General features: G+C 40.9%; 1 protein-coding gene and 1 pseudogene across 1 annotated transcript; one reads left to right on the top strand and one right to left on the bottom strand.

Moving 5' to 3' along the window:
* Positions 1-1,598: 1,598 nt before the first annotated feature.
* LOC127957624 (uncharacterized) lies at positions 1,599-16,662 on the bottom strand. The gene is made up of 3 exons (XM_052556247.1): positions 15,765-16,662; positions 8,056-9,980; positions 1,599-1,604 (listed from the first exon to the last, which is right to left on the bottom strand). Exons 2-3 carry the CDS (start codon positions 9,112-9,114, stop codon positions 1,599-1,601), a joined length of 1,065 nt encoding a protein of 354 aa, XP_052412207.1. The 5' UTR covers positions 9,115-9,980; positions 15,765-16,662.
* Positions 15,370-24,255, top strand: LOC127957623 (F-box/WD repeat-containing protein 5-like; annotated as a pseudogene).
* The last annotated feature ends 1,930 nt before the right edge of the window (positions 24,256-26,185 follow it).

Below are 26,185 nucleotides of genomic sequence, written 5' to 3'. Positions count from 1 at the left end.
AAAACCATTACAAATTCTGTAATGGTTTCTATTGTTTTTTTTCAGCAGGGTAACCACTAGTACCTAATGAATAAGTACTAGTACTTAATGGAAAAGATACTAGTATCTAAAAAAATAAGTACTAGTAACATGAAAAAAGATACTAGTACAGTTTATAGATTAAATGTTAAAAGGCTTGCCATATCGCTAGTGGAGGTGACGTATTTCCACTCTTGAGTGGTGCTCTACCCGCCCCTATGTCTGCAGCCAGACCCTCTTGTATTTTTCGTTTGTTTGATTCATCTGGTACCTGAGACCATCCCTCACTATTAATTATTGAAGAATCATCTTCATCATCCATACTACCTGCATCCATCCTCTCATCCTCTTCTTTTGCCCACATAATATTTTCTGTGATCTTCTATTTTGACCTTGCCTATTCCTCACGTATCGCATCGACGTTCGATTAATAAAGCTTGTGCTAGACGTTTAATCGGAGCTGAAACAAATCGAGGATATATTTTTCTTAGCTATAAACTCGAAAATTATTCCACAGGTTGTGGCCTTTGGCAGGAAACGTCAAATTTGATTAAACATGTATCTATAATATACGTTGACAAAACGTCCCCATATTTGTTTATTTTCATTTTTATTTTTGGTAACATTAATGAGCTTAGCGTAAGTTATTAGCTGCTTTAGCTCCAAATAAAACAAAAATAAATAAATATCAGTATTGAAATAGCAGGATTATATTAGTCTTATTATGTGCACTTTAAACTGTATATTGCCATCAGTGCGAAGTTACATAGATGAACAAAATTCGATTATCATATTTAATTTTAATGATAATATTGTTTATCATATTGTACCTGCTTTTGGTAAAGAAAATTGCTGGTCTTGAGCTTTTACTTTAGGTAGAGTTTAATTTAAAAACAGGCGTTGAAGTTTAAATATTCAATATCTGCCATAATATAAAAACAATAATCAAAACCTGTTACCAAATGCGTATATGGGTGAACTGCTAGAAAGTAACATATATAATATCTCATTTTATAAATCTGCTCTAATTTGGACGTTCTAACGTAGTCTAGAATTAATGAATAAATAATTAAATAAATACATTTGGATGTGTGGGTAACCCAGAATTTCTCTATCACTGCATGCCTGCAAATTACACTTATTTATTTATACCTAATTTATCTTTCATTATCAAACTTTCCATTTTGATCTGTAGATTGAAATCTAAATTGTAAGTTTGATTTTTAGTGTGACTGCAGTTATAAAATAGATAAAATAACAACTAATTATGAGAGTTTGTGCAATAATGCATCCCTTGTTTTATGTTTTAACATTCATCAGTGAAAGGGTATGCATACAATACTTATTTATATTTATGTGTAAAAAAAATAGAATATATATATTCTTGTGCTAAATGCTCTAAAATCAATTCAGATAAGTTTATAAAAACAACAATAATTTACATTATAGATTAAAAAGTGATAGCATAATTTCTTTTCTATTTTCCGTTTACTTTTTTTGCGTCTAATAAAAATACATCTAAAAATAAACATCTGGGTGGGGAAGGAGAGACTGTGTTACTTAGTGTTAATTTACAGCTGTCAGATCTTAAATTAGAATAGAGAAATGAGAGGGGTGAGACACAGTTTTTACCCACTATAGTGAATGGATTTGCTGGTAGACTGTTCTTGAAAGATAGACTTACAAATACTAGATACAATTATTTATTATCAAGTCAACCAATAAATGCCACTGTTTGGTGGATTTAAAAAAAAACTGTTGTACTGCTGTGCCTTCAACAGGAAACAATAGTTATCAATAGGTAACAGAACTTGTTCGATATAATGTTTAATGAGTAAAAATTTTTATGTATCAACCAATCTTTCACAAGTGATAAATATGCAGTAAGGATATGGTCAAAGCCTGATTGGACAGCTTTGATGACATATTTTGTGACAGTAGTAACCCAGACATCCAAAACCATGCATGATGGACAATATTATTATCAGCTACAGTCATAAGAATAGCTTATAAAATGTGTACAGGAATCAAAACAATGCCAGGGATGCCTCTCTTGCATACACAAAAATCTGCTGCAAAGAAACAGCAGTTCTGATGACATCTGTAGTGAAATGTAAAGAGTGTAACAACATTGAGTTTTACAGAATAATTAACTCAAATATATATAGGGAATTTGAATAATGAATCAGGAATATGATTAATTTATATCTCAGATGACAGTTACATTAAATTTGATTATGAAAAATAGCTCAATTGCCTATACCAATAAATAATCACAGGGCACTGTAACTTACTCATTAATATGTCAATATTCCATTCTTCATACCAATTATTGTGATATCTCTTACTGTAAATTACTGCAAATCAAACAGTGGTATGTCCAGCAAACCACTGTTGACCTATCAATTTTCAATAAAGTTATCACGCCTTATAATTCAAGGAAAAGTATTCTCTGGCCATGAAAATATTGTCCTATCCTTATGATAAATTTAGTTTCTAAATTTAGAGCTTGTAGCTATAGATCAGACATCTCAGTGACTCATAATGTGAGTGGGGTGGAGTCCAAGCCAATCGTCAGTATATGGGTTTTTAATAATTAAACTAGTAATACATCAAACTACAAATCACACAGAGTAAATATGCGTACGACAATACAAACAATAAGCTTTATACAAGACATAACCGAATCCAAATAAAAGAGAGAGAGAGAGAGAGAGAGAGAGAGAGAGAGAGAAAATAGAATGAGATCACATAAGGAGCTCAGGTATGGAAATCATAGTCAGTAACTTTTGGAAGCCAACAACGATCAGATCATAACAACACTTTAAAGCAGCATTTAAATCTCCATAGAGAAAGTGATACTTGCAAAGTGTCCAATATGCGTGGCGTGAGATCGGCGTCGAGCTTGTGAGCTTTGCGCGCTTGTCCTTTTGAAACCAGCGGGCATGTGCCGGAGGCCATGTGACGCGCGTGCACGCTGCGCTTGATCTTGGCGTGAGCGTGGAGCACGTGGTCCTTTGTTCTGTCCTCGCGCGGTATTTGAAAGGTTCAACAAACAATGTTCCAGAATTCGTCTTCCTTGCGTGGAGAGGCGAATAGTTGAATAAACTTAGTAAAGAAAAGAAAAGAAAAGAACACAAACGAAAGCTTCCAAAGGAGCCATTAAAATGGCTTTTTCTCTCAGCCCCTGTGCTGAGGGGGCTTGCGCTACGAGCGCGGCCTAAGGCCGCGCGGAAGCGTTGGTCGCACAGGAGAGCAGCGTGTCCGAGAACGGAGAAGGAGAAGAAGAGAGAGGGCGGACCTTGTTCGGTCGTTCTTATGGCTTGAAATGGTTCACGCCCCTTTTTCGCGTAAACAGCCAATGAAAGTCCGCGATCTGAAGCGGAGGGAAAAGTTCCTTTGTCTCTGTGGAGACAACCCCCCTGGAGATCTAGGGCTTGTCCAAATTCCAGGGATTATTCTAGCAAGTTTGTAATTCAGATTACATACATTTTTCATTACTTTGCTCTAGATAAATGGGTCTGTCAGAGCATGACGATCACAAAGATACTAAACATAATATATATATGATCAAAACATGAAGTTACATTCAAATGCAGAATTACACATATTTAAAGATTTGATTAACACATGATAACACTGCAGATAGTCCCAATTTATATGGGAAATTTCTAAATGTACCAAAAGGGAATACGTAATACATTTATAAAACATAAAAACAGAAAGTTAATGAATACATTCCATAGAATGCATTGTTCAAAAGAAACCAGTGATTTGGCTTCTCTCCTGTCCTGTGTGTCCAGGGTGGTCGTAAAGTTTTACGACCTGCAGGGGTGGGGGTTGCAGAAACGTAGCTCTCTTTGAGGAAGTTAAAATGAGGAGAGACATTTCCTAAAGTATAAGCTAGCAACTTATACTCTTCACATAACAAGGATTAACCATTTTATGCAATCCATAAACATATTTAAAATACATATTAATAAGGACTTACAAAAGTAAGGAACTTTACGAAAGGTTTCTTTTTGTGTATGTTGGAATGTGGTTGGTTTAGTGTCTCCTTTGAGGCACGCCCACGTGACTCTGGAATTTCTTGTAGTAAATAACTGTCACGTAAAGCAGGATGTGGCCGACTTCAGGGCGGCCAAAATGGTGAATTATGTAAACAACGAAGGTCCTTGTTTACTCACGTTCTGGTCTTTTGCTCCGAACGTGTTAAGAGTCAGGAATTCACTAGTATGGACAGATGACTGAAATACCATCAGCTCATTATTGTTACATCTCCCCCTTTTCCGTCGGATGAAGTCCCTTTGTGGACATCATCGGACGGCAATCATCACTATGGGCAGATGAAAGGTGGATCATGACGGCAGGTGGTTCAAGATGGTCATGTAGCAGGTGGGTCATGATGACAAGTGGTTCCTGAAGCCGACGATTCAGCTTGATGGGGTTTCGGTGTTGTCTTTGACGTGGCACCCCCTTTCCGGGGATTCCATCGGAGACCTCCAGCCACAGTTGTCATGAGTTTGGCTGTAGAGGTTTGCATCCGTTGAGTATCCTGTATAGGATGAAGGTCACGCCAAGAGTCAGGGCGGGACCAATGACGGTGGAGATGCACCGTGCAGTGTCGGGAGCATTCCAGGCTCGGACCGCAGATGACTGGTTCAGAACGGGCTGTCGAGGCTGTGCTTGGAGGGCTGTGTCGACAGGAGTAATTTCAATGTGTTGGGTGGTACCTTTCAGTACTTGGTCAAGCAGGTTGGCACGGGTGGCGGTGTCATGCTGGTCATAGGTCAGCGTAGCTGAGCGCACAGGAGTGTTGACGAGCCATCTGTTACCCACAATCTCTGCTTGCGTTTCTGTGACTTGTGTAAGAGGCTTGGCTTCGGCAGGGCAGCATGTATCGCTGACCCAGGGTTGCAGCTCGCAGATTCCTTCAGAGTTGTGTCTGAGGAAGGGTTTGCTAAGGCAGAGATAATGAATGTCTTTGGACAAAGCACACATGTGCATGTTTGGGGCCAGGTACAGCTGTGTGTCGCTGTCGTGGTAGGCCACCACATTTGGAATGTGTGTTTTGGTGTGGGTGTTGCTTTTCCACATCCTGACACTGACAATGTCTTTAGGTCTGTAGACTTGGCTTGACTTGCTGATGGGTTGGTTCAGGAGTACGTTCACTTCTCTCTGTTTGGGGTTGACGTGCCGTAGGAAGGCGCTATCCAGAGAGTTGGCCAGGTGTATTTGTTGCAGGTCAGCTGGTATGGTGATGGCGTAAGACGGCACAGTTAACACAAGGCTTAAGGGTATCATGTACGGTGGGGTTTTACTCGTGGTTAGGCTGTCATTGGAGGAGCTAACCTCCCACAGCATGTCTGTTGTTAACGCTGTAAACAGCTGAGTCTGTGTAAAGTCCTTCTGGAAGACAGTAAACAGTGGTTTCAAGGAGTTTACAGTCTGGTTCGCTGCATTGACACTGGACATAACAATGTTAAACATTCTGGCGGCAGCAGCGGCTCTAAGCAAAGCTCCCGGGAACTGTTTGGAGCGGTGGTGGTGTCCACTTAACTCCATTTGTGTAACAGTCACTTTCTCATGTTGGCTGAACATGTGTTTTACATCGGCCTCAGTGTGAGTGAGGGAGTCCTTTTTCCATCGGAACCTTGTACAGCTGTATTCGGTTACAGTGCTGGGGTAGTGTGCCCTGTCATCGGTAGTCAGGAGTCTCAGCGGTTTTCTCGGTGGCAGCTGTCCTATCTTTGGCTGACAGCACGGCACTGCAAACCACAGCAGCATCCTGGTACAGATAATAGGGAGAGAGAGAGAGAAAGGGGAGAAAGAAACAAACAAGGCCTGTCTTTGGTTGGACCGGACAGTCTCTTTGCTTCGTGGGCGGCGACTGGGTTTAGCTCGCCCTCGCCCATGTTTTGCCACATCTTGCTGCTGGCATGACGCTTGCTTCAGTGTTTTGTCAGTGGCTCTGGTGCTGCGTGGTGCAGCACATGCTGCGTCATGGAAATATATTGGCATTATCCCCCTTTTGCCCCGTGGCATTACAAGCCCTGGCATTGTGATGTCAGACGGTGCACAACCCACAATATTGTTCTGTGCACGCAGCATGGTTTGTGTATCATGCAGTGGTCTGGGGCTTTGATTGTCAGTGACTGTAGACTGGTTGCCAGGGTGGATGGAGGGGTCTGAGAGGTGGTAAAGCAAAGTCATTATCGAGGTTTCAGAAGCCCGCATGTCCGCTATGTTGGTATGTGTAGACAACGGAGCCAGCGTAAGCGATTCTGAGGTAGGCAGTTTAGCTAGTAAAGTTCTTATGCTGTGTGTAATCACTTCAACCTTGAATGTGGGTGGGTGGGTTGTGAGTGACCACAGAATGTTGTTTAGTGTGCCAGTTTTGGCAAGGGTGTCAGTGTGATCTTTAAAGTCCTTGTCTAGACTTGGTAACTTCGAGTGTCCTGTTACCTTCTTCCAGTACACGATCACATTGTGTGTTTTTGTGATGTTATCACATTGCTGGAACAGGTGTTGGTGTTTGACATGCTTGTTGTTTGCAAGTGTGAGTCCGAGTTCCACACATTCAGGTGAGGATTGGAAGAAACCCAGCGTGTGGTGTAAGGTTTGATCACATTGCAGGTTGAGCCGAACAGCGACCCCTTTGGTGTAAGCTGGTACCACCGTACCCTTTTTGTTGACTAAGGTACAGAGGCATGAACTTGAGCCTGTCGTTAGGGCATTGTACTCATGGCTGGCTGCTGGGGTTCCCGTGACCTCTGTGACCTGACCGTCTGGCTCTGTGGGAGTTCCCGTGACCTCTGCGACCTGACAGTCTGGCTCTAGCAACCTGTGTGGCTGGAGAGAAAAAGGTTCTCGCACTTGAGCAAAGTCTTTTAGCTGTTTGAAGTTCAGAAAAGGGTCAAAGTGTTCTAGCAGGTCTTTGTCAATGAGCAATGCATGAGTGTTCATTGGTGGGACATACATGGGATGTATTAGACTCATCGGAACGATTGTCAGGTGAATGGAAACAACCTGTTCAAACTGAATGTCATTCTGTCTGTACACCTGTACATTCAGTTCATAGTTTTGAGGAGTAAGAGTTTGATCTTGTCTCTTAGCTTCAAATTGGAGTCTTTTGAAAAGGTGAGATGAGATCACCGTCAGGTTTGATCCTGTGTCGATCAGGTCTTTCCTGTTGACTCCTTTTCGGCCCACCCCCTTTTTGACAAGGCTGCCCAGGAATGTTGGCATCAGGGCGGGTGTGACGATCGGTGGGTGGTGAGGACCGGTCTTGTGTAGCTCGCTGCGAAGGCAGGTAGTCAAAACAGCATTTTCTGGTACCTTATGTTTGTGGTACCTGGTGTGAGGACCTGTGCTGTCTCGTTCAGGGTGTGCAGCTGTTGACTGTGGAGCTTGGGTGTTGTTGTCACTTTGTGCTGTAACAGTTAGCTCTGTGGTCTGTAGATGACGGGCAGTGTTCTGGGTGCTTGGCTCATCTTCCTTGTGAGTTTTCATGTGAAGAAGCACTTTCAGCACCCTCAAGATCTCTGCTGTCTCAGACGTGGCTGCACTGTGTTGCCCTCTGCTGGCTTGGAACGGTATTGACTCTCTGTAAAAATGTCTGTGACTGTGGTGTTGTAGGGCGCCATCTAGGGTTAACTCCAAGCAGTGCTCAGAGACAGAGACTTTGGGGTTTTTTACAGTCTCTTCACCAATAGTCTTTTGCTTGGTGCAAGCTTTGTGGGCTAAGTTCCGTAACTCTTGTGTAGTCCTGTTACGTGGACACGCTGGGACTCTGAGATGAAAACTCCAACTGGCATGTAGGTTTAGGAGGAACAGAGTTGTTAAGTTGATATCCTGTTCCATACCTGGTTCGTTGCATGCTCCGTAGTAGGCTTTTCGTAGCTGACTACAGAAAGTCTGTGGGTTTTCAAATTGGCCCTGTTTGAGGTCCATAGCAATAAGGAGCCCATGGTCTGAGTTTGGATCAGAGAATTCAAGAATCAAAGTCTGTAGCAGTTGCTTGTAGTACATTTTGACAGTCTCTGGTTGACGATCCAGAAAGCAATGCACATCACGGCTGGACGTGATTTTTAACAGGTACAATGTGTTCACATCTGTCACGTTGGTGACAGTTTCCAAATGAAAGTCAATGGCTTGTAAAGAAGCATGAACGTCATGTCCTCCTGCAGGATCTGGATTGAATGTAGAGATGCTTCTGGCTAGCTTGTGAAGTTCTCTGTGAGCAGTGCAGGGTTTAGTGACATGCGTTCTCTGGAAGGATTCTCTCCCCTCCGTTGTTGACAGGTGTTCTTGTAAGTTGGCTGGTGATTTCCTTAGAAGTGAGCTTACACCCCCTTTTCCAGCTCTGGGTTCTTGGCTGAAAGGGTTGGAGTGGCGGCCCGGGAGAAATTTTGTGGTGTGCGTTTCTCCGATCCAGCCACTCTGTAATCTGTGAGATTGTCTCAGTTCGGTGTGAACAGTGTCAAGTTCATCTTGGAGCTCATCTCTCTGCAGAGTAAGCTTGTTGAATTTAGCTCGGGCCGCTTGCAAGTGTGTTTTGCAGGCCCAGGTTTTATAGTCTCTTTCTTTCAGTTCAGTCTCTGCTCTTTTTAGGAGAGCGTCGCCTTGCTGGAGTTTTTTGTTGAGTTCTTTTCTGGCTTCTCTCTCCAGCTGTTCTTTTTGATCTGTGTCGAGGCGAAGATCTTGCAGGGCATTGTGAAGTCTTTCAACTCCTTTCTGTAGCTCTGGATCTGTGTCGTCCTCTTTCTCGCGCTGGTTCTGGGTCTCGAGGAGAAGCTGATCAAGATGACTCTGGATTGGGGCCTGGTACTTCCAGGCCTCCTCCGCGATGTTGCTCCGTTCACTGAGCCGTGCTTGGGCGACGAGAATGTGAACTAGGCTTCCAAAGATCCTGGCGAGTTCTCTGTAGTAGTCACTTTGGTTTGGATCGCGTGCCATCAGTTCCTCTAGCTCGGTGTCTAGTTGCTCTGGGTGCTGCAGGTTACTGGCGTCCTTGGGCAGGAAGGGGGTCGTCACTGCTTTCAACCATGTCGAGAGGTGGCCCCCGTGGACTGCTGGACTGGATGCCTGGAACATCCTGGTTCTCTGTCGGTGAGAGAAGCACAGCACACACACACAAAAAGACCAATGCAAGTTCGTTCTACGTTTAACGAGCTATATTCATACGGGCTGTGCCGTTTATGAGAATTTTGGGGCTAACTGATGCAAACAGTCAGACAGTTAAGTAGCCAATTAACTGAGGTCAACGAAGGACCTGAAATGGAGATTTGACAGGCAGTAGCCTAGCGGGTCGTGTGATGACACCGGCTGCTGGTTGTTCTACGATTTAACTTCGTTGGTGGCTCGCAGGTTACTGTCTCTATGTGAAATGAAAGAAACAAAATCACAACAGAACAGAGGGTAGAAAAAGATCAAAGTGAAACAACACTTGAAATGAGATAAAACAACAGAAACACAATGTGTTAGTGGGAATAAGGAGGCCTAAGCCTACTGCTAGGTTTTAAGATAGGGCCAACAGGTGAGTGGGCTATCTGGGTAGGAAACTTAGAAATATGGTGTGGCTTAAAGAAGCAAAAGGGTCAGAACACTTAAAATATATCCGGGGGAATATCTAATATTCTGTGGCTTATAATAAGTGGATAGGTATTATCACTTTTGGTTCACCTGGTTAAATTGGTCATTCAGGTGGGAACCAGTGGCTTGGTCAACCTCCACGGTGCTCCCCAAACACTGAACCGCAGTGTCCCCGGTCCTCCGGTACTCTGGCGTGGCGCCGTCTCAAACGGCTTGTGACTTTTAGCACAACCTTTGGAGTGCCAAAATTGCTGATGTCTCTTGAGACAAGAGGAACCGAGTTTCACTCGCAGCCAGTATCGGTAACACCAGTCGGGCAGCCTTGCTCACTGGAAACCTGAGATGACTGTCCAATCACCGAGGGAGTTCTACAATCAAATACACAAAGGATGAACAAAGGAAACTTAAAGTTAATTAAGGTTTGGTTTGTTTAACATCAATTGAGTAACTATATATGTAGAGAGGAGAGGTAACAGCTTTACCTAATAATAATAAAACAAAACAAAGGAATTATGATAATAATGGTAATTATCAAAATAACCTAAGTCAAAAGAGAGAAGAAAAATAATAAACATCAAATTAAAAGACAGGAATGAAACAAGGGAGAAGGAGTAGCTGGTTTTCACCACAAAGGGGGGGGGGGGGGGGGGGAGTACTGCTTCTCTGTCTTTAACCTGCTGAGCAGAAAACTTAATTCAAATTAAAAATTCAAAACTGGTTTAAATCTAAATTTAAAATAAGCATGTAAGAATTAAAAGGAAAATCTGAATAATATCCTATAATAACCCATGATAGCTTGTAAGTTATCATTAATGATCATGAAATTAATCAAACAGGGTGAGATTAATCAAAAAGGGTAAAAGTGGACATGCAATTCAAACAGAATGGAAAAGACAGAGGTCTGTTAGTCGATTTAACAGGAGACTGCCACTAGATGGCTTACCTTCTAAGTGGGTCAATCAGTGGTTGACCTGAAACATCTAGATTTCCACTATTAACAATTACATTTTAATTCAAATCATGTTTGAACCAAACTCAAAGTAAATGTAAACAGTCAAAGGCAGGGAACATTCTTTTGTTTCCCTGTAATAATATTCGCATGAGCAAAGCTGTAAATGCAAATATTTATCGAGAATTTAGACATCTAATTCAAATACATCAAGGGGAAAGATTAGCAATTAGAGCGCATTATCTGAAACGGCCACGGGATGGCAACTTTGCACTCATGCAAGCTGGAATCAGAAAGCAGGGCGTACCCTGAAATTTCTAACCCACACGTTCCCTCTGGTGTTTAGATAGCGGAATTACAATTTCAATATGACTTAGAAATTATCTGATCGTTTGTCAGGCTGATTTTCTGCATCAAAAATCACAAGTAACAAACCAAAGGTTTTAATCTCTGAGGTGCTATATTAACATAGGTTGAAGGAAGGATCCGTTCACTTCCAAAACACAAATGTAACAAAGACAGGAATTTTCCAACTGTTGACTCCAATAAACATTTATCAAAATAGCACTTATGATTTAAATGTTTTAGGTTTAAAAATCGGGTAGCTAAGCCAATTTTAGACCAGGAGTTTTTATCGTTTTTTTTTTTTTTTTTTTTTGACTATCATGTGGTTTACCACGAATTCAATAATGATATTTAATAAGCAAGGCCTTTTTAACTGAATCAGAGGAACATCGCTCATGTTCAGATTTACATGTTGCAACTAATAAAAGATTTCTTTATCTTTTAATTATTCATATTAAAATGTTCTCACTGTAAAAAGATTATGGTCTTTCTAAACAGGATACTTTTAACATTATACTGCAGTTTACTTTCATTAAAAATAACAGTGACTATACTGTTAAGTTTCTACAAATACCTAGCGCGCTGACTGACCAGCCTTTTGCCTCAGTCAGTAGTGAGTTCGCGTCTTGCGACTTATCTCACAAGTAACATTACATAATTTCATAGCGCACGTGCAGAAATTATTAAAAACCATATACACAGATTGATTGCTCACAAAACGAAGTTTGAAATGCCCGCGTTATCTCCACCATAAATGTAACAACATTGAGTTTTACAGAATAATTAACTCAAATATATATAGGGAATTTGAATAATTAATCAGGAATATGATTAATTTATATCTCAGATGACAGTTACATTAAATTTGATTATGAAAAATAGCTCAATTGCCTATACCAATAAATAATCACAGGGCACTGTAACTTACTCATTAATATGTCAATATTCCATTCTTCATACCAATTATTGTGATATCTCTTACTGTGCAAATCAAACAGTGGTATGTCCAGCAAACCACTATTGACCTATCAATTTTCAATAAAGTTATCACGCCTTATAATTCAAGGAAAAGTATTCTCTGGCCATGAAAATATTGTCCTATCCTTATGATAAATTTAGTTTCTAAATTTAGAGCTTGTAGCTATAGATCAGACATCTCAGTGACTCATAATGTGAGTGGGGTGGAGTCCAAGCCAATCGTCAGTATATGGGTTTTTAATAATTAAACTAGTAATACATCAAACTACAAATCACACAGAGTAAATATGCGTACGACAATACAAACAATAAGCTTTATACAAGACATAACCGAATCCAAATAAAAGAGAGAGAGAGAGAGAGAGAGAGAGAGAGAGAGAGAGAGAGAGAGAGAGAGAGAGAGAGAAAATAGAATGAAATCACATAAGGAGCTCAGGTATGGAAATCATAGTCAGTAACTTTTGGAAGCCAACAACGATCAGATCATAACAACACTTTAAAGCAGCATTTAAATCTCCATAGAGAAAGTGATACTTGCAAAGTGTCCAATGTGCGTGGCGTGAGATCGGCGTCGAGCTTGTGAGCTTTGCGCGCTTGTCCTTTTGAAACCAGCGGGCGTGTGCCGGAGGCCATGTGACGCGCGTGCACACTGCGCTTGATCTTGGCGTGAGCGTGGAGCACGTGGTCCTTTGTTCTGTCCTCGCGCGGTATTTGAAAGGTTCAACAAACAATGTTCCAGAATTCGTCTTCCTTGCGTGGAGAGGCGAATAGTTGAATAAACTTAGTAAAGAAAAGAAAAGAAAAGAACAAAAACGAAAGCTTCCAAAGGAGCCATTAAAATGGCTTTTTCTCTCAGCCCCTGTGCTGAGGGGGTTTGCGCTATGAGCGGGGCCTAAGGCCACGTGGAAGCGTTGGTCGCACAGGAGAGCAGCGTGTCCGAGAACGGAGAAGGAGAAGAAGAGAGAGGGCGGACCTTGTTCGGTCGTTCTTATGGCTTGAAATGGTTCACGCCCCTTTTTCGCGTAAACAGCCAATGAAAGTCCGCGATCTGAAGCGGAGGGAAAAGTTCCTTTGTCTCTGTGGAGACAACCCCCCTGGAGATTTAGGGCTTGTCCAAATTCCAGGGATTATTCTAGCAAGTTTGTAATTCAGATTACATACATTTTTCATTACTTTGCTCTAGATAAATGGGTCTGTCAGAGCATGACGATCACAAAGATACTAAACATAATATATATATGATCAAAACATGAAGTTACATTCAAATGCAGAATTACACATATTTAAAGATTTGATTAACACATGATAACACTGCAGATAGTCCCAATTTATATGGGAAATTTCTAAATGTACCAAAAGGGAATACGTAATACATTTATAAAACATAAAACATAAAGTTAATGAATACATTCCATAGAATGCATTGTTCAAAAGAAACCAGTGATTTGGCTTCTCTCCTGTCCTGTGTGTCCAGGGTGGTCTTAAAGTTTTACGACCTGCAGGGGTGGGGGTTGCAGAAACGTAGCTCTCTTTGAGGAAGTTAAAATGAGGAGAGACATTTCCTAAAGTATAAGCTAGCAACTTATACTCTTCACATAACAAGGATTAACCATTTTATGCAATCCATAAACATATTTAAAATACATATTAATAAGGACTTACAAAAGTAAGGAACTTTACGAAAGGTTTCTTTTTGTGTATGTTGGAATGTGGTTGGTTTAGTGTCTCCTTTGAGGCACGCCCAAGTGACTCTGGAATTTCTTGTAGTAAATAACTGTCACGTAAAGCAGGATGAAAATGGTGAATTATGTAAACAACGAAGGTCCTTGTTTACTCACGTTCTGGTCTTTTGCTCCGAACGTGTTAAGAGTCAGGAATTCACTAGTATGGACAGATGACTGAAATACCATCAGCTCATTAGTGTTACAAGAGCTTTTGTTCATTTAGACTTTTCTTTAGTCTGTATTATGTTCATATTTCAGTCGAACCGTACAAGTGTTTCTTTGGAAGTTGACTGAGACCTAGAGGTGCTCCGATCACGATCGGCCGATCGTTATGCGCATCTCATCAGTAAAGCCGGTTTTCTAATCAGCGGTTAATTCCATCAGGTGCGGGATTTCACATAGAGTAGCTGTTACTACACAGAGCCGTTGTTAATAGAGAAGATGCGCAAATCACGTTAATTTTCAGCGTTTATTGGCCCATCTTCTCAGTTAACAACGGCTCTGTGTAGTAACAGCTGCTCTATGTGAAATCACGCACCTGATGGAATTAACCGCTGATTAGAAAACCGGCTTTACTGAGGAGATAAGCATTAACGATCGGCCGATCGTGATCGGAGCACCCCTACTGAGACCTATTGTGGGACTTCGTCCACTTATTTGGTGAAGACACTTACTGAGCAGTCGCACCCAGAGTACATTTTAATATCTAACCAAATCTGCCAAGTGTAAACCCAGTTGATCTCTAAAAAGACCTGAACTTTGTCAAATTTATACTGAGTGAATGAGACAAGCTGTCTAGACGTACGTGTCAAGGAAACACTGGAATCTGCAAAAGCAAGTTCGGCAGGATCAGAGGGTTTAAACATTTGTTTTTATCTCAGATATCTAGTTTTCATAAAGCACAAATAGGCTATGGTTTATATTGTTGTAGCGCCTTTCTAAAACCCAAGACTATTTTTCAAAGTTATAAAAAAAAAAAAACCTCATAGATAGAAAACAGTACAATTCACAGACCAAAATCTTTAAAGCTGCAGTAGGTAACTTTTGAAAAAATATATTTTTTTACATATTTGTTAAACCTGTCATTATGTCCTGACAGTAGAGTATGAGACAGATAATCTGTGAAAAAAATCAAGCTCCTCTGGCTCCTGCCAGTGGTCCTATTGCCATTTGCAGAAATACATCGCTCCCGTTAAGAAACAACCAATCAGAGCTACGGTCCGTAACTTTGTTTGTGTTCAAAATGTAGAAAAATGTATATAATAAGCGAGTACACCATGAAACTGTGTTTTTAGCTTGTCCTGAATCACTAGGTTGCACCTATAATAAGTGTTTATATTCTGACTATTTTAGATTGCTTCGGGGGTACTGCGGCAGAGTAACCCAGTACCTTTGTGATTCTTCATAGACATAAACGGAGATAAGTAGTTCCGGTTATGATGTTCTTCCGCAAGACGCAAGCAGTTCTGTTTATTAACCGCTAGAGCGTCAAAAGTTACTGACTGCAGCTTTAAGAGAGCAAATTAATTTCATTATGCTTAATTGGTGTTTGCCAGGTTTCTGTGAGCAACAGCACAATTATCAACAGAGATAAGGTCCCAGAGAAAAATGAATGTTTAGTAGCACAAAATAGCCATTGTTAATGATTTGATGAATAGCTATTAGCCTTTTTTAATATAACACTAGCAAAATAGCCTTTTTTTGATGTAATCGGTTAAAAGTCATCTTTAATGTTTTAATGTTTTTTTTCAGGATGTCAGAATGGCAAGTGGCCCTGGCTTGCCGGACAGCCTGGTGCTGGAAATCTTCTTGCATCTACCTCATAAGGCAGTGCTGAGTGCAGGCTTCACCTGTCGTCAGTGGTTTTCTGTGTCACGGGATGAATTCCTCTGGAAGGAGCTGTTCTACAACTACTACTGTGTCCCACGCTCTGTGCCTCGCCACCCTGGTACTTCGGCTGGAGCTGAACTTTTATATAAACTGCATCATAGGCAATGAATTAATGTGTAAAATAAATAAGCACACACCTTCACTTCTGTGGCCAAAAGTAATTGTGAAACCAAAGTGAAATAGATGCATGTGGCCTTTTACTACTAATCCAGTAAGTAGTAAAAGACATGTGAGGGTGCTTAAATTTTGCCACTTTCTTTCCTTACCCTCTTCATGTATGAATGCCACACTGTGGCAGCACTTCCTGCTCCTTTTGAAAGTAACTGTGCTTTTCATGCGTGTGTGCAGCTGCTGAGTAGTGGTACAGGGAGTTCAAGCGGCTGTATGACTGCATTCCATGTGTAGAGGTTCAGACCCTGAAGGAGCATCATGATCAGGTCCTGCATTTGGCCTTCTCTCACCGTGGACATCGCTTCTCCTCCTGCTCCAAAGACTGTTCTGTTAAGGTAAGACTGCCTCCAGTTCGCTTCATAAAGATGAAAACAAGATTTTTTTCCCCTCAAATTTCAAATGTTTACACCGTATTTATGATTTATAATCCAACAGATAAATGTCTGAATGACATAAATAAATTGCATATGCAATTAATAATAACATGTGTTGGGAACTCAGAAACGAAGACCAGGAGACTCTTGGGTAATCTTCAGCAGGATTCTTTATTGAGAACGCTCTGCGTGGTGCTGTAGTCATCAATAGTCTAAATTGTCCTTAAGACATTGTAGATTATATACATTCAAGTGGGAGGGATCCATACAGTAGAGGTGGAGACCATTTTAACAAAGCATGCAAATGCAATCAGGAAGATTCCAGACACTGGCAACTTCCCAGCCTTGATCTTATCAGCATAACAGTGTCATTTAAATACAGAGGTGCCTGACAGTATCACGGATACCTTCACATTATCATAGAGACAAAAGGCACAGCTGTGCCTTGAGCTTCAAGGAAGAACACAAAGACAAAAGGTTAATGTCTCAGACACTTGATTCTCCTGATTTGAGCTTCTTGGATCTCAACTTTATTACCCCAAAAAGTCTACTATTATATTGGAACCTAGATTTAACATTTTCTAAATTTGTAATCCCACACATGCAATATCTATGGTTATATGCAACAGAAAACGGACATCTGAATAGTTTGCATGTCACCGTACTGCATAACACTGATGTTGTTACACATTTCTTTTTATTTTTTATAATCCTTTATAATTCTTCAGCCTAATTTGACATCATATTAATAAATGTATTAAATGTTCCTAGCACAAATGAGAACAGGTTATGCATTTAATGATTTTCAAAGCAAATAATAGCAATTCTAACAGGTCAGTGACATGACACTTAATTTTTTGTTATTTGTTATGATAATTCATAAGTTATGATAATTGTAGAAAATACATTTTACCTTAAAATGTATTTTTAAGATTTTGAAAATAATAGTTTTGATGTGCACATTCATGTTTCTGGGTGCAAGGAAATATATTTTTACTTGACATTTTAAAGGCAGGGTAGGTAAAACATGTATAAAAAACGTTTTTTCCAAATGTGTTTAAACTTTATTTATATATCAATACATAATTAAAATGTAAGTACTCTGAAAAAGAAAGTATAAAAATCGAGTGTCTGTAGACCTCTAACGACTGTTTTAAAGACAGCTCATTATTTCCATTCACACCACCCCCTCCCTTCTGGGCGCCTTCTAAAGCCACGCCCCCAAAACACATGAACGCGCGACTCCGACCACTGAGCTGGAAGACGCATTATTTACCTGAGACGAGCGGAGAGGAAGGAGCAGAGTGCATGCAGTGAAATCATGTCAGAATCACATGTAATAAAAATAACTTTATAATTATGAAGATAAACAAACAAGATGTATTTTAGTACTCACTATCAAGCTAGCATATTGATATTGGTAAAGTTTAAAATATATATTTTTTGATTCGCTAACGAGCTAGTTATCTATAAGGCAAAGCTAAAAACAGGTTGCATGATACACGTTTTTCCATTACCATCATTTACACTGTGATGAAGATGAATTTCGTGTAAGATTCATAACATATACGTTGTTCTGCATGTAAGAGTTTCCATGATGAAAGCATTGTTGACTCTGATGAGGACTAACGTTACACTCCAGAGACAAGTACCGCATCGTCAGCTCGAGGACAGGTCCGGGGTCGAGGGCGAAGCAGAGGAGGTCGTGCAAGAGGCCGTGCAACTAGGGTCCGAGGAAGTAGATGCCGAGGACGGGGTGGTCGAAGTGCAGGGCAGGGCAAGGAGCACTTGAGTTCCCTCAGTTCCAGCCATCGCTGGAAAGGCACGCCGATATTAACTCGCGTTTTATTTCTTTGTTTATCCAAAGACTTTTTGTTCATTGCCTTTTCTTGTACTGTTACTGTCTTCCTTTTTTTGCCTGGTTTGCCTTCACTAACTGCATAGGCCGGTACAGTGAATTTTGCTTGCTGTTTCTCTGCCATTGTTTTGGTATTCCTAGGATCCGTGCCTCTTGAATTCCTCAAATCAAACGTGCGTGCGCAAGTGGGCAGGTCATGTGTGGCAAAAGGGTGGTTGCCATGGTTGCGAGAGAGTGACAGTCGCCTAAGCCAATCCTATGTTTCGTGCCGAAAGGAAATAATGAGCTGTGTTTAATACAGATTAAACGGTCTAGAGTCACTCGATTTTTATACTCTTTTTATCAGAGTACTTACATTTTAATTATGCATTGATATAAATAGAAAGTTTAAACAAATTTGGAAGAAAGTTGTTTATAAATTTCTTACCTACCCTGCCTTTAAGTACAAAAAATGTTGAATACTTTAGTACTTCTACTTAAGTGTGGTGCTTAAAGAGCACTTCTACTTCTACTCAAGTCACTTTTTTGATAGAGCACTTGTACTATTACTCAAGTATGTTTCTCTAGTACTTTATACATCTCTGGTTGTTCTGCACGCTTAGTAAACAAACTACAGCTAGTCCAAAATGCAGCAGCAAGAGTTCTTACTAGAACCATGAAGTATGACCATATTAGCCCGGTCCTGTCAACACTGCACTGGCTCCCTATCAAACATCGTATAGATTTTAAAATATTGCTTATTACTTATAAAGCCCTGAAAGGTTTAGCATCTCAGTATTTGAATGAGCTCCTTTTACATTATAATCCTCTACGTTCGCTATGTTCTCAAAACACAGGCAATTTGATAATACCTAGAATATCAAAATCAACTGCGGGCGGCAGATCCTTTTCCTATTTGGCACCTAAACTCTGGAATAACCTACCTAACATTGTTCGGGAGGCAGACACACTCTTGCAGTTTAAAACTAGATTAAAGACCCATCTCTTTAACCTGGCTTACACATAACATACTAATATGCTTTTAATATCCAAATCCGTTCAAGTATTTTTATCACCCGGATCCAGTACGTATTCAGACCAGATGGTGGATCAGCACCTAGAAAGGACCTCTACTGCCCTGAAAGACAGCAGAGACCAGGACAACTAGAGCCCCAGATACAGATCTCCTGTAAAGACCTTGTCTCAGAGGACCTCCATGACAAGACCACTGGAAACAGATGATTCTTCTGCACAATCTGACTTTGCTGCAGCCTGTAATTAAACTACTGGTTTCGTCTGGTCAGAGGAGAACTGGCCCCCCAACTGAGCCTGGTTTCTCCCAAGGTTTTTTTCTCCATTCTGTCACCGATGGAGTTTTGGTTCCTTACCGCTGTCGCCTCTGGCTTGCTTAGTTGGGGTCACTTCATCTACAGCGATATTGTTGACTTGATTGCAAATAAATGCACAGACACTATTTAACTGAACAGAGATGACATCACTGAACTCAATGATGAACTGCCTTTAACTATCATTTTGCATTATTGACGCACTGTTTTCCTAATGAATGTTGTTCAGTTGTTTGGACGCAATGTATTTTGTTTAAAGCGCTATATAAATAAAGGTGACTTGACTTGACTTGAAGAGCCCACAGCTCAGGTCTGGGGTGCCATATTCCGTTTGCTTGAAAGAAGAGGTCCTGTCTCAAGGGGATCGGCCATGGCTCCTTAAGCAACAATTGAGACAGCTCCGAGAGACATTGTTGGCTCCTCCACAGAGGGGCTACCAGGAGGACCTTGGGATCCTTCCTGATTCGTCTGATGACCTGGGGGAAAAGCATAAAGGAGGAGTCTGGGCCAGTCATAGGCCAGAGAATCCTTGACTTTCGAAAAATATACTGGCCAATGAGAATTGTCTTCGGAGGTGAAGAGGTCGATCTCTGCCCTCCCAAAGATGTCCCAAATCCTTTGAACAGTCTGACGATGGAGCCTCCATTCCTATTCAGGGAGGTTGCTCCGGGACAAAATGTCCGCCCCTGTATTCTGAACGCCCTGCAAATGCGCTGCTCTTAATGAGAGCAGGTGGTGCCGGGCCCACTCTAGGTTGCTTTTTACTGGAGTGAATAAGAGTGAATAGGGGTTTTGAGGAGAGCCCGCCTTGGCGATTTATGAAGGACACCACTGTCATGTTTTCCGAACGGACTAGGACGTGGTTCCCTGTCAAGAGTGGTAAAAAAGCATAGAGAGCTCAACATACTGCCAGCATTTCCAGACGGTTGATATGGAGCTTGCTTTCTGCACTAGTCCAGACACCAAAGGACGGATGGCCTTCGCACAGGGCTCCCCAGCCTGTCTTGGAAGCATCTGTGAAGATGACTTTCCTTCTGCCAACTATCCCCACCATCCTCGTACCAGCCAGGGTTCATCCTAGGGAACAGGGTTGCGAAGCACTGCCATGGAGTACCAAAGCTGCCTGGCCTGCTGAGGTGTATGCTGGCCCTGCTAGAGCCGAAGCTCACTACAGATTATAAACATGGAACAGACATGAGACGCTTTCATGCTGTTTTTTTCTGACAGGAATTTTTATTTATTTTATATACAAATAGAACTCACAATTCATTGACGCATCCAGGTTGCACATACTCACGATTGTACTGTATGTCTGTTCTATAATGCAGCTGCCCTCATGGTTTGCCGCAAATAGCGATCGTGAGTAAATTTGCTTTAAGCTTTGCAGGACTGTGATATAAAGAGTGTACAAAGTAAAACATATATAGCAATAGTGTGAAAGTGCATAGCACATAATGTGCACAACACCAGTATAAACACAAATATCTCTTGGTAGAATGTACGTCACATTGACTAAACTTGCATCATCGTTCTAAAATACCAGTTTTCACAGTCCACACTACATCGGGAAAATGCTGGTTTGAAATATATACACTTTGGAGAGCATTTTCAAAAAGCTCAGTTTTCCTTGACAAAACTCTGTCTCAGTGTGGACGGAAGGCCAAAATGTTTAAACTGAGAAAATGTATAATTTTGCCTCAGTGTGGCATCCCCTTTATGACAGTCTGCAAACGTCTGGGGACTGAGGATACAAGTTGCTCAAGTTTAGGAATAGGAATGTTGTCCCACTGTTGTCCAATACAGGCTTCTAGTTGCTCAACTGTCTTAGGTCTTCTTTTTTGCATCTTCCTCTTCATGATGCGCCAAATGTTTGCTATGGGTGAAAGATCTGGACTGCAAGCTGGCCATTTCAGTACCCGGATCCTCCTTCTACGCAGACATGATGTTGTAAATAATGCAGCATGTGGTCTGGCATTGTCATGTTGGAAAATGCAAGGTCTTCCCTGAAAGAGACGAGGTCTGGATGGTACCATATGTTGTTCCTGAACTTGGATATACCTTTCATATATATTTTCAGCTGCCTATGCCCCATGCACTCATGCAACCATATACCATCAGAGATGCAGACTTCTGAACTGAGCGCTGATAACAACTTGGGTTGTCCTTGTCCTCTTTAGTCCAGATGACATGGAGTCCCAGTTTTCGAAAAAGAACTTCAATTTTTGGTTCGTCTGACAATTTGCAAATTGGTCCTCCAGCTGTTCCTTATATGTACATTTTACTTTTCCGGCCTCTTATTGCTACCTGTCCCAACTTTTTTTAAATCTGTAGCTCTCATGAAATCCAAAATGAGCCAATATTTGGAATGACATTTCAAAATCTCTCACTTTCAACATGTGATATGTTATCTATATTCTATTGTGAATAAAATATACGTTTATGAGATTTGTAAATTATTCCATTCCTTTTTAACTCACAATTTGTACAGTGTCCCAGCTTTTTTGGAATCGGTTTGTACATACATGATGCCGTTTTGTTTGCAGTTTTTTATGCATTATGTTGCTGGCATTAGGGTCATCAGAGCATAGCTGCCTGTGAACGAGAGTTGGAGACAAAGGTGGCCAGGTTGATGGGCAGCAGACACAACAAAGCTCCTGATCCAAACCTGTTGTCTCCCTCAGCTCCTGGAGAAGGAGAGGACAAGACCTACCTCCTCTTCACCACCGGCAGCCTTACCTATTCACCTCACCAAATAGGTGAGTATGCGCTTATGTCTCTAATGGGACACTGTATGAATTACTATTACTTAACCTGCTCATTCCATAAATGCCTGGATTTCCAAATTGCTGTTTGTTTGTTTCAGGCATCAAGCGGATAATGCCTAATCAAATGACGACGTGCTGTCCTGTGTTGGGAGAGGAGTGCAGTACGGAGGAATTCTTCGACTCACTGGATCATGTGATTGACATACATGGCCACATCATTGGCATGGGTCTGTCACCTGACCATAGGTGTGTGTTGTGCAGCGGTAGAACACTAAATCTGGGCTAATGCAGTTAACTCAGCAAATTCATACAGCCTTTCAAATTCTAAAAAGAGAATCACTTTGTGTACAATATTTTCTGTGAGGCTGTAAGTGATTACCAGGATGTTGCTCTTGTGTTTCAATGGGGTACAAAGTCACACAGTCTTCCTCCTGGGGGCGCCAGCAGACTTAGAAAACTTAGACTTTCATCTTATTAAGGAGCAGTAATTTTCCAGCCATCCATTAAAATGGGTACTGCAGTCCAAATTTAACATATTGGAGAGTGTTGTTCCTCCCACCCCCTCTTCCTCAGACTCCGCAGTTTCCCAAATACCTGGAAACATCTTATGGTATATCATTCTTAAGTTAAATAAAAAAATTACTTGCAGCACCTTTAGAGATACTTGTAAAGTGTAATCATTGCAGTCTATTAATTTCCACTTAATCAGTCTCTACAATGTTTTAACTAAAATGTTTAAAAGGCCATGAAAATCATAGACAACAATTCCCGAAAACTCTGCTGAAATCAAAGTAATATCTTGGGAAATGGCAACCGTGTTTGTCTATTCACAGGTACTTGTACGTGAACAGTCAAGCGTGGCCAGCAGGCTGTGTGATCTCTGACCCCATGTCCCCTCCACCCATCGCAGAGGAGATAGACCTGAATGTGATTTATCTGAGGAGTCTTAGAGAGGAACGCCGCAGCCTTTGAGCCCACCGGGCCTTCACACCCAATGATGAGTGCTTCTTTATCTTCCTTGACGTCAGCCGAGACTTTGTCGCCGGGTAATTTACAGCCCAGCCACCTGTACCCCCCTTATTTTATGCAGTAGTTAACAGATTTTTTGGCCTGTTCACTAGTGCTCCAAATGGCAGGTCTATCTCCTCTAAATGCATGCTATTAAACAGAGTCAAGATTCAATAGAAGTAATTTCTTAAGTCAATTCTTTCACTGGCTGATACAACACTAAACCGACAAGCAAACGGCATTGCTGCAGCATCAGGAAACATTTTTTTATTATGTTGCAGGAATCCCATTGAGCGGATTAAATTTGTTAAAGCATTTGAGTGTTTATTAAGCTTTAAAGGTCATTGTAAACTTGTAATTACATTCTGGTTTTTCACGATGAATGCATGAATAAATGTGACTCGACTTATATATATATATAGTGTTTTTAACAAATGAAGATTGTGTCAATGCACTTTTGAGTAATAAATAGGAAAGTAGTGTATCAGTAAGGCAAAATGGCAATAGAAAACACAACATTTTCAGTTAAATGCAGTTGAATTCGGTGATCATCCAGCTCAGTTCAGTCAAAGACTATAAAATATCCATTCATACCCATATTCTCTAGCTGATCACATGCTTGAGCAATATTTGAATGACAGTAAATAACTGTTCATTGAACTGATGCACACTAATCAATTTGAACTTCCCAATTTTGTCCACTTTTTTTGTCACAGATGCTATCCAAATATCTCTCTCATACTTACGAGTTATCATGCATTTTAAAATCATGGCAGAATCCACAATATTAATTATTTTTATATCCTAATTAAAAGAATATTGGGTAAAATGTAAATTGCCCTGCCTCACACAGACTAATACTACAAATTATAATTTTTTTACTCATCTGAACCATCATTAAATGCTTGACGAACAAAATATAAAAACTACTGAGTCATAATAACTAGAATTATTAATTGTCTAATTCATGTAATTGTCTGTGTAGCGGTGCATAGGACAAGCATGGTTACATCTGGGACCGGCACTACAACATCTGTCTGGCTCGCTTGAAACACGATGATGTGGTCAACTCTGTGGCCTTCAGCCCAGCAGACCAGGAGCTGCTGCTGTCTGCCAATGATGACTTCACTATTAAAGTATGGCGCTCACCGCGCATGGTACACCTCGCCGAGGCACCCCAGCGCCCCCCTCGGGCACACAAACTGCTCTCCTCCTTGCTTGGCTGCAGAAGTTCTAATCTGAATGGTAAACCTTGACCTGGACCCTGGCGGGCATAACGCAAGAGGAAAGCACCACAGAAGGACACTCCATGAGTAGAGGGACACGTGTGAGGTCAAGAAACTGAGGATTCCACAGTGGTCTCTATGAGAAGAACAAGTATCGCAACATTCTTGTGTCTCCCTTTTGCAGGATGCGCCGTGACCAACAGATAGCCGGAAGATGAGAAGCAACAAAAGAAACTCTATACTGGTGAAAGATCGCTGATGAACATGAAAACATAGGAGACGCACATTAAGAGGACATGCGACTTCAAGAGCAAAGAACCAAGGATATTAAGGTCGCATTCACGTATATGTGTCACGTGTGTGATTTGAAAACCCATTTAACCCTGTTATAATGAATGAGGCACATATTTTGTTGCCACCTTTGTTGTACAGGCAACCTGATGTTTAGAACAAGGACATGGTCAAAGTATTTAAATCCTAACAGAAAAATCTACATTCTGCTACAATCATACAACACAATTATGCCACTGGTGTTTCATCTCTGTTCCCGTTTTATGTAAAGGAGAAGTTTGATTTAACTTAATTACAGAATGACAATGCAGATGTTTACTCCTGAGCTACCCCATATAGGCATTTTTTAATCAGTTGTGTCCATTGTCCATATGGATTGAGTCATACAGGTTTGCATGAAATAAAACTATATTATATATACTATAATACTATATTGAAAATGTAAAAATTCCAAAGAAATTCAAAGCCTTCATGTTGAACTTTTAGTTTATAAAATCATTTGGTTTTAATAATGCACCAGTGCTGCACTTCTGTTATGGTGGCATATTTATTTTATATTTATCTAGGGTTAAATATTTAAAAACAATTTGTTTATGTTGGACTAAAACTACCAAAAAGCTGAAGAAAAATAGCACAAACACCGACCATTTCATTTTCCATTACATGTTTATGTAGGTGAGCTTTGTGACTTCATAGCACTGAGATATATTATGTAGCATAAAGGTGCTTTGCTACTTCATATCCATGAGCCTTTTTAACTCACTTCCAGCACTTCACCTTTCTGTGTCATGAGGTCACATTATTTACCAGCATCTCAGCATCAGCAATCCCAGATGTAATCACCTTTATTTATATAGTGCTTTAAACAAAATACATTGCGTCAAAGCACTGAACAACATTAATTTGGAAAACAGTGTCTCAATAATGCAAAATGATAGTTAAAGGCAGTTCATCATTGAATTCAGTTATGTCATCTCTGTTCAGTTTAAATAGTGTCTGTGCATTTATTTGCAATCAAGTCAATGATATCGCTGTAGATGAAGTGACCCCAACTAAGCAAGCCAGAGGCAACAGCGGCAAGGAACCGAAACTCCATCAGTGACAGAATGGAGAAAAAAACCTTGGGAGAAACCAGGCTCAGTTGGGGGGCCAGTTCTCCTCTGACCAGACGAAACCAGTAGTTCAATTCCAGGCTGCAGCAAAGTCAGATTGTGCAGAAGAATCATCTGTTTCCTGTGGTCTTGTCCTGGTGGTCCTCTGAGACAAGGTCTTTACAGGGGATCTGTATCTGGGGCTCTAGTTGTCCTGGTCTCCGCTGTCTTTCAGGGCAGTAGAGGTCCTTTCTAGGTGCTGATCCACCATCTGGTCTGGATACGTACTGGATCCGGGTGACTGCAGTGACCCTCTGATTTGGATACAGACTGGATCTGGTGGCCACGGTGACCTCGGAACAAGAGAGAAACAGACAAATATTAGCGTAGATGCCATTCTTCTAATGATGTAGAAAGTACGGTGTTATGTGAAGTGTTTCTGGTTCCGGTTTACCTAATTAATGCAGCCTAAAAATCCTTTAACGGATTTGGATATTAAAAGCATATTAGTATGTTATGTGTATGCCAGGTTAAAGAGATGGGTCTTTAATCTAGATTTAAACTGCAAGAGTGTGTCT

The sequence above is a fragment of the Carassius gibelio genome, chromosome B5 (assembly GCF_023724105.1).
Source record: "Carassius gibelio isolate Cgi1373 ecotype wild population from Czech Republic chromosome B5, carGib1.2-hapl.c, whole genome shotgun sequence".
In the NCBI taxonomy this organism is placed as follows: Eukaryota; Metazoa; Chordata; class Actinopteri; order Cypriniformes; family Cyprinidae; genus Carassius; species Carassius gibelio.
Note: the sequence above shows the minus strand (reverse complement) of the source record. Positions and strands in the feature narration are given on the sequence as shown.

What these genes read in the sequence shown, in the direction of transcription:
- LOC127957624 (XM_052556247.1), bottom strand. Translation starts at nt 9,114, where the DNA reads ATGTTCCAGGCATCCAGTCCAGCAGTCCACGGGGGCCACCTCTCGACA.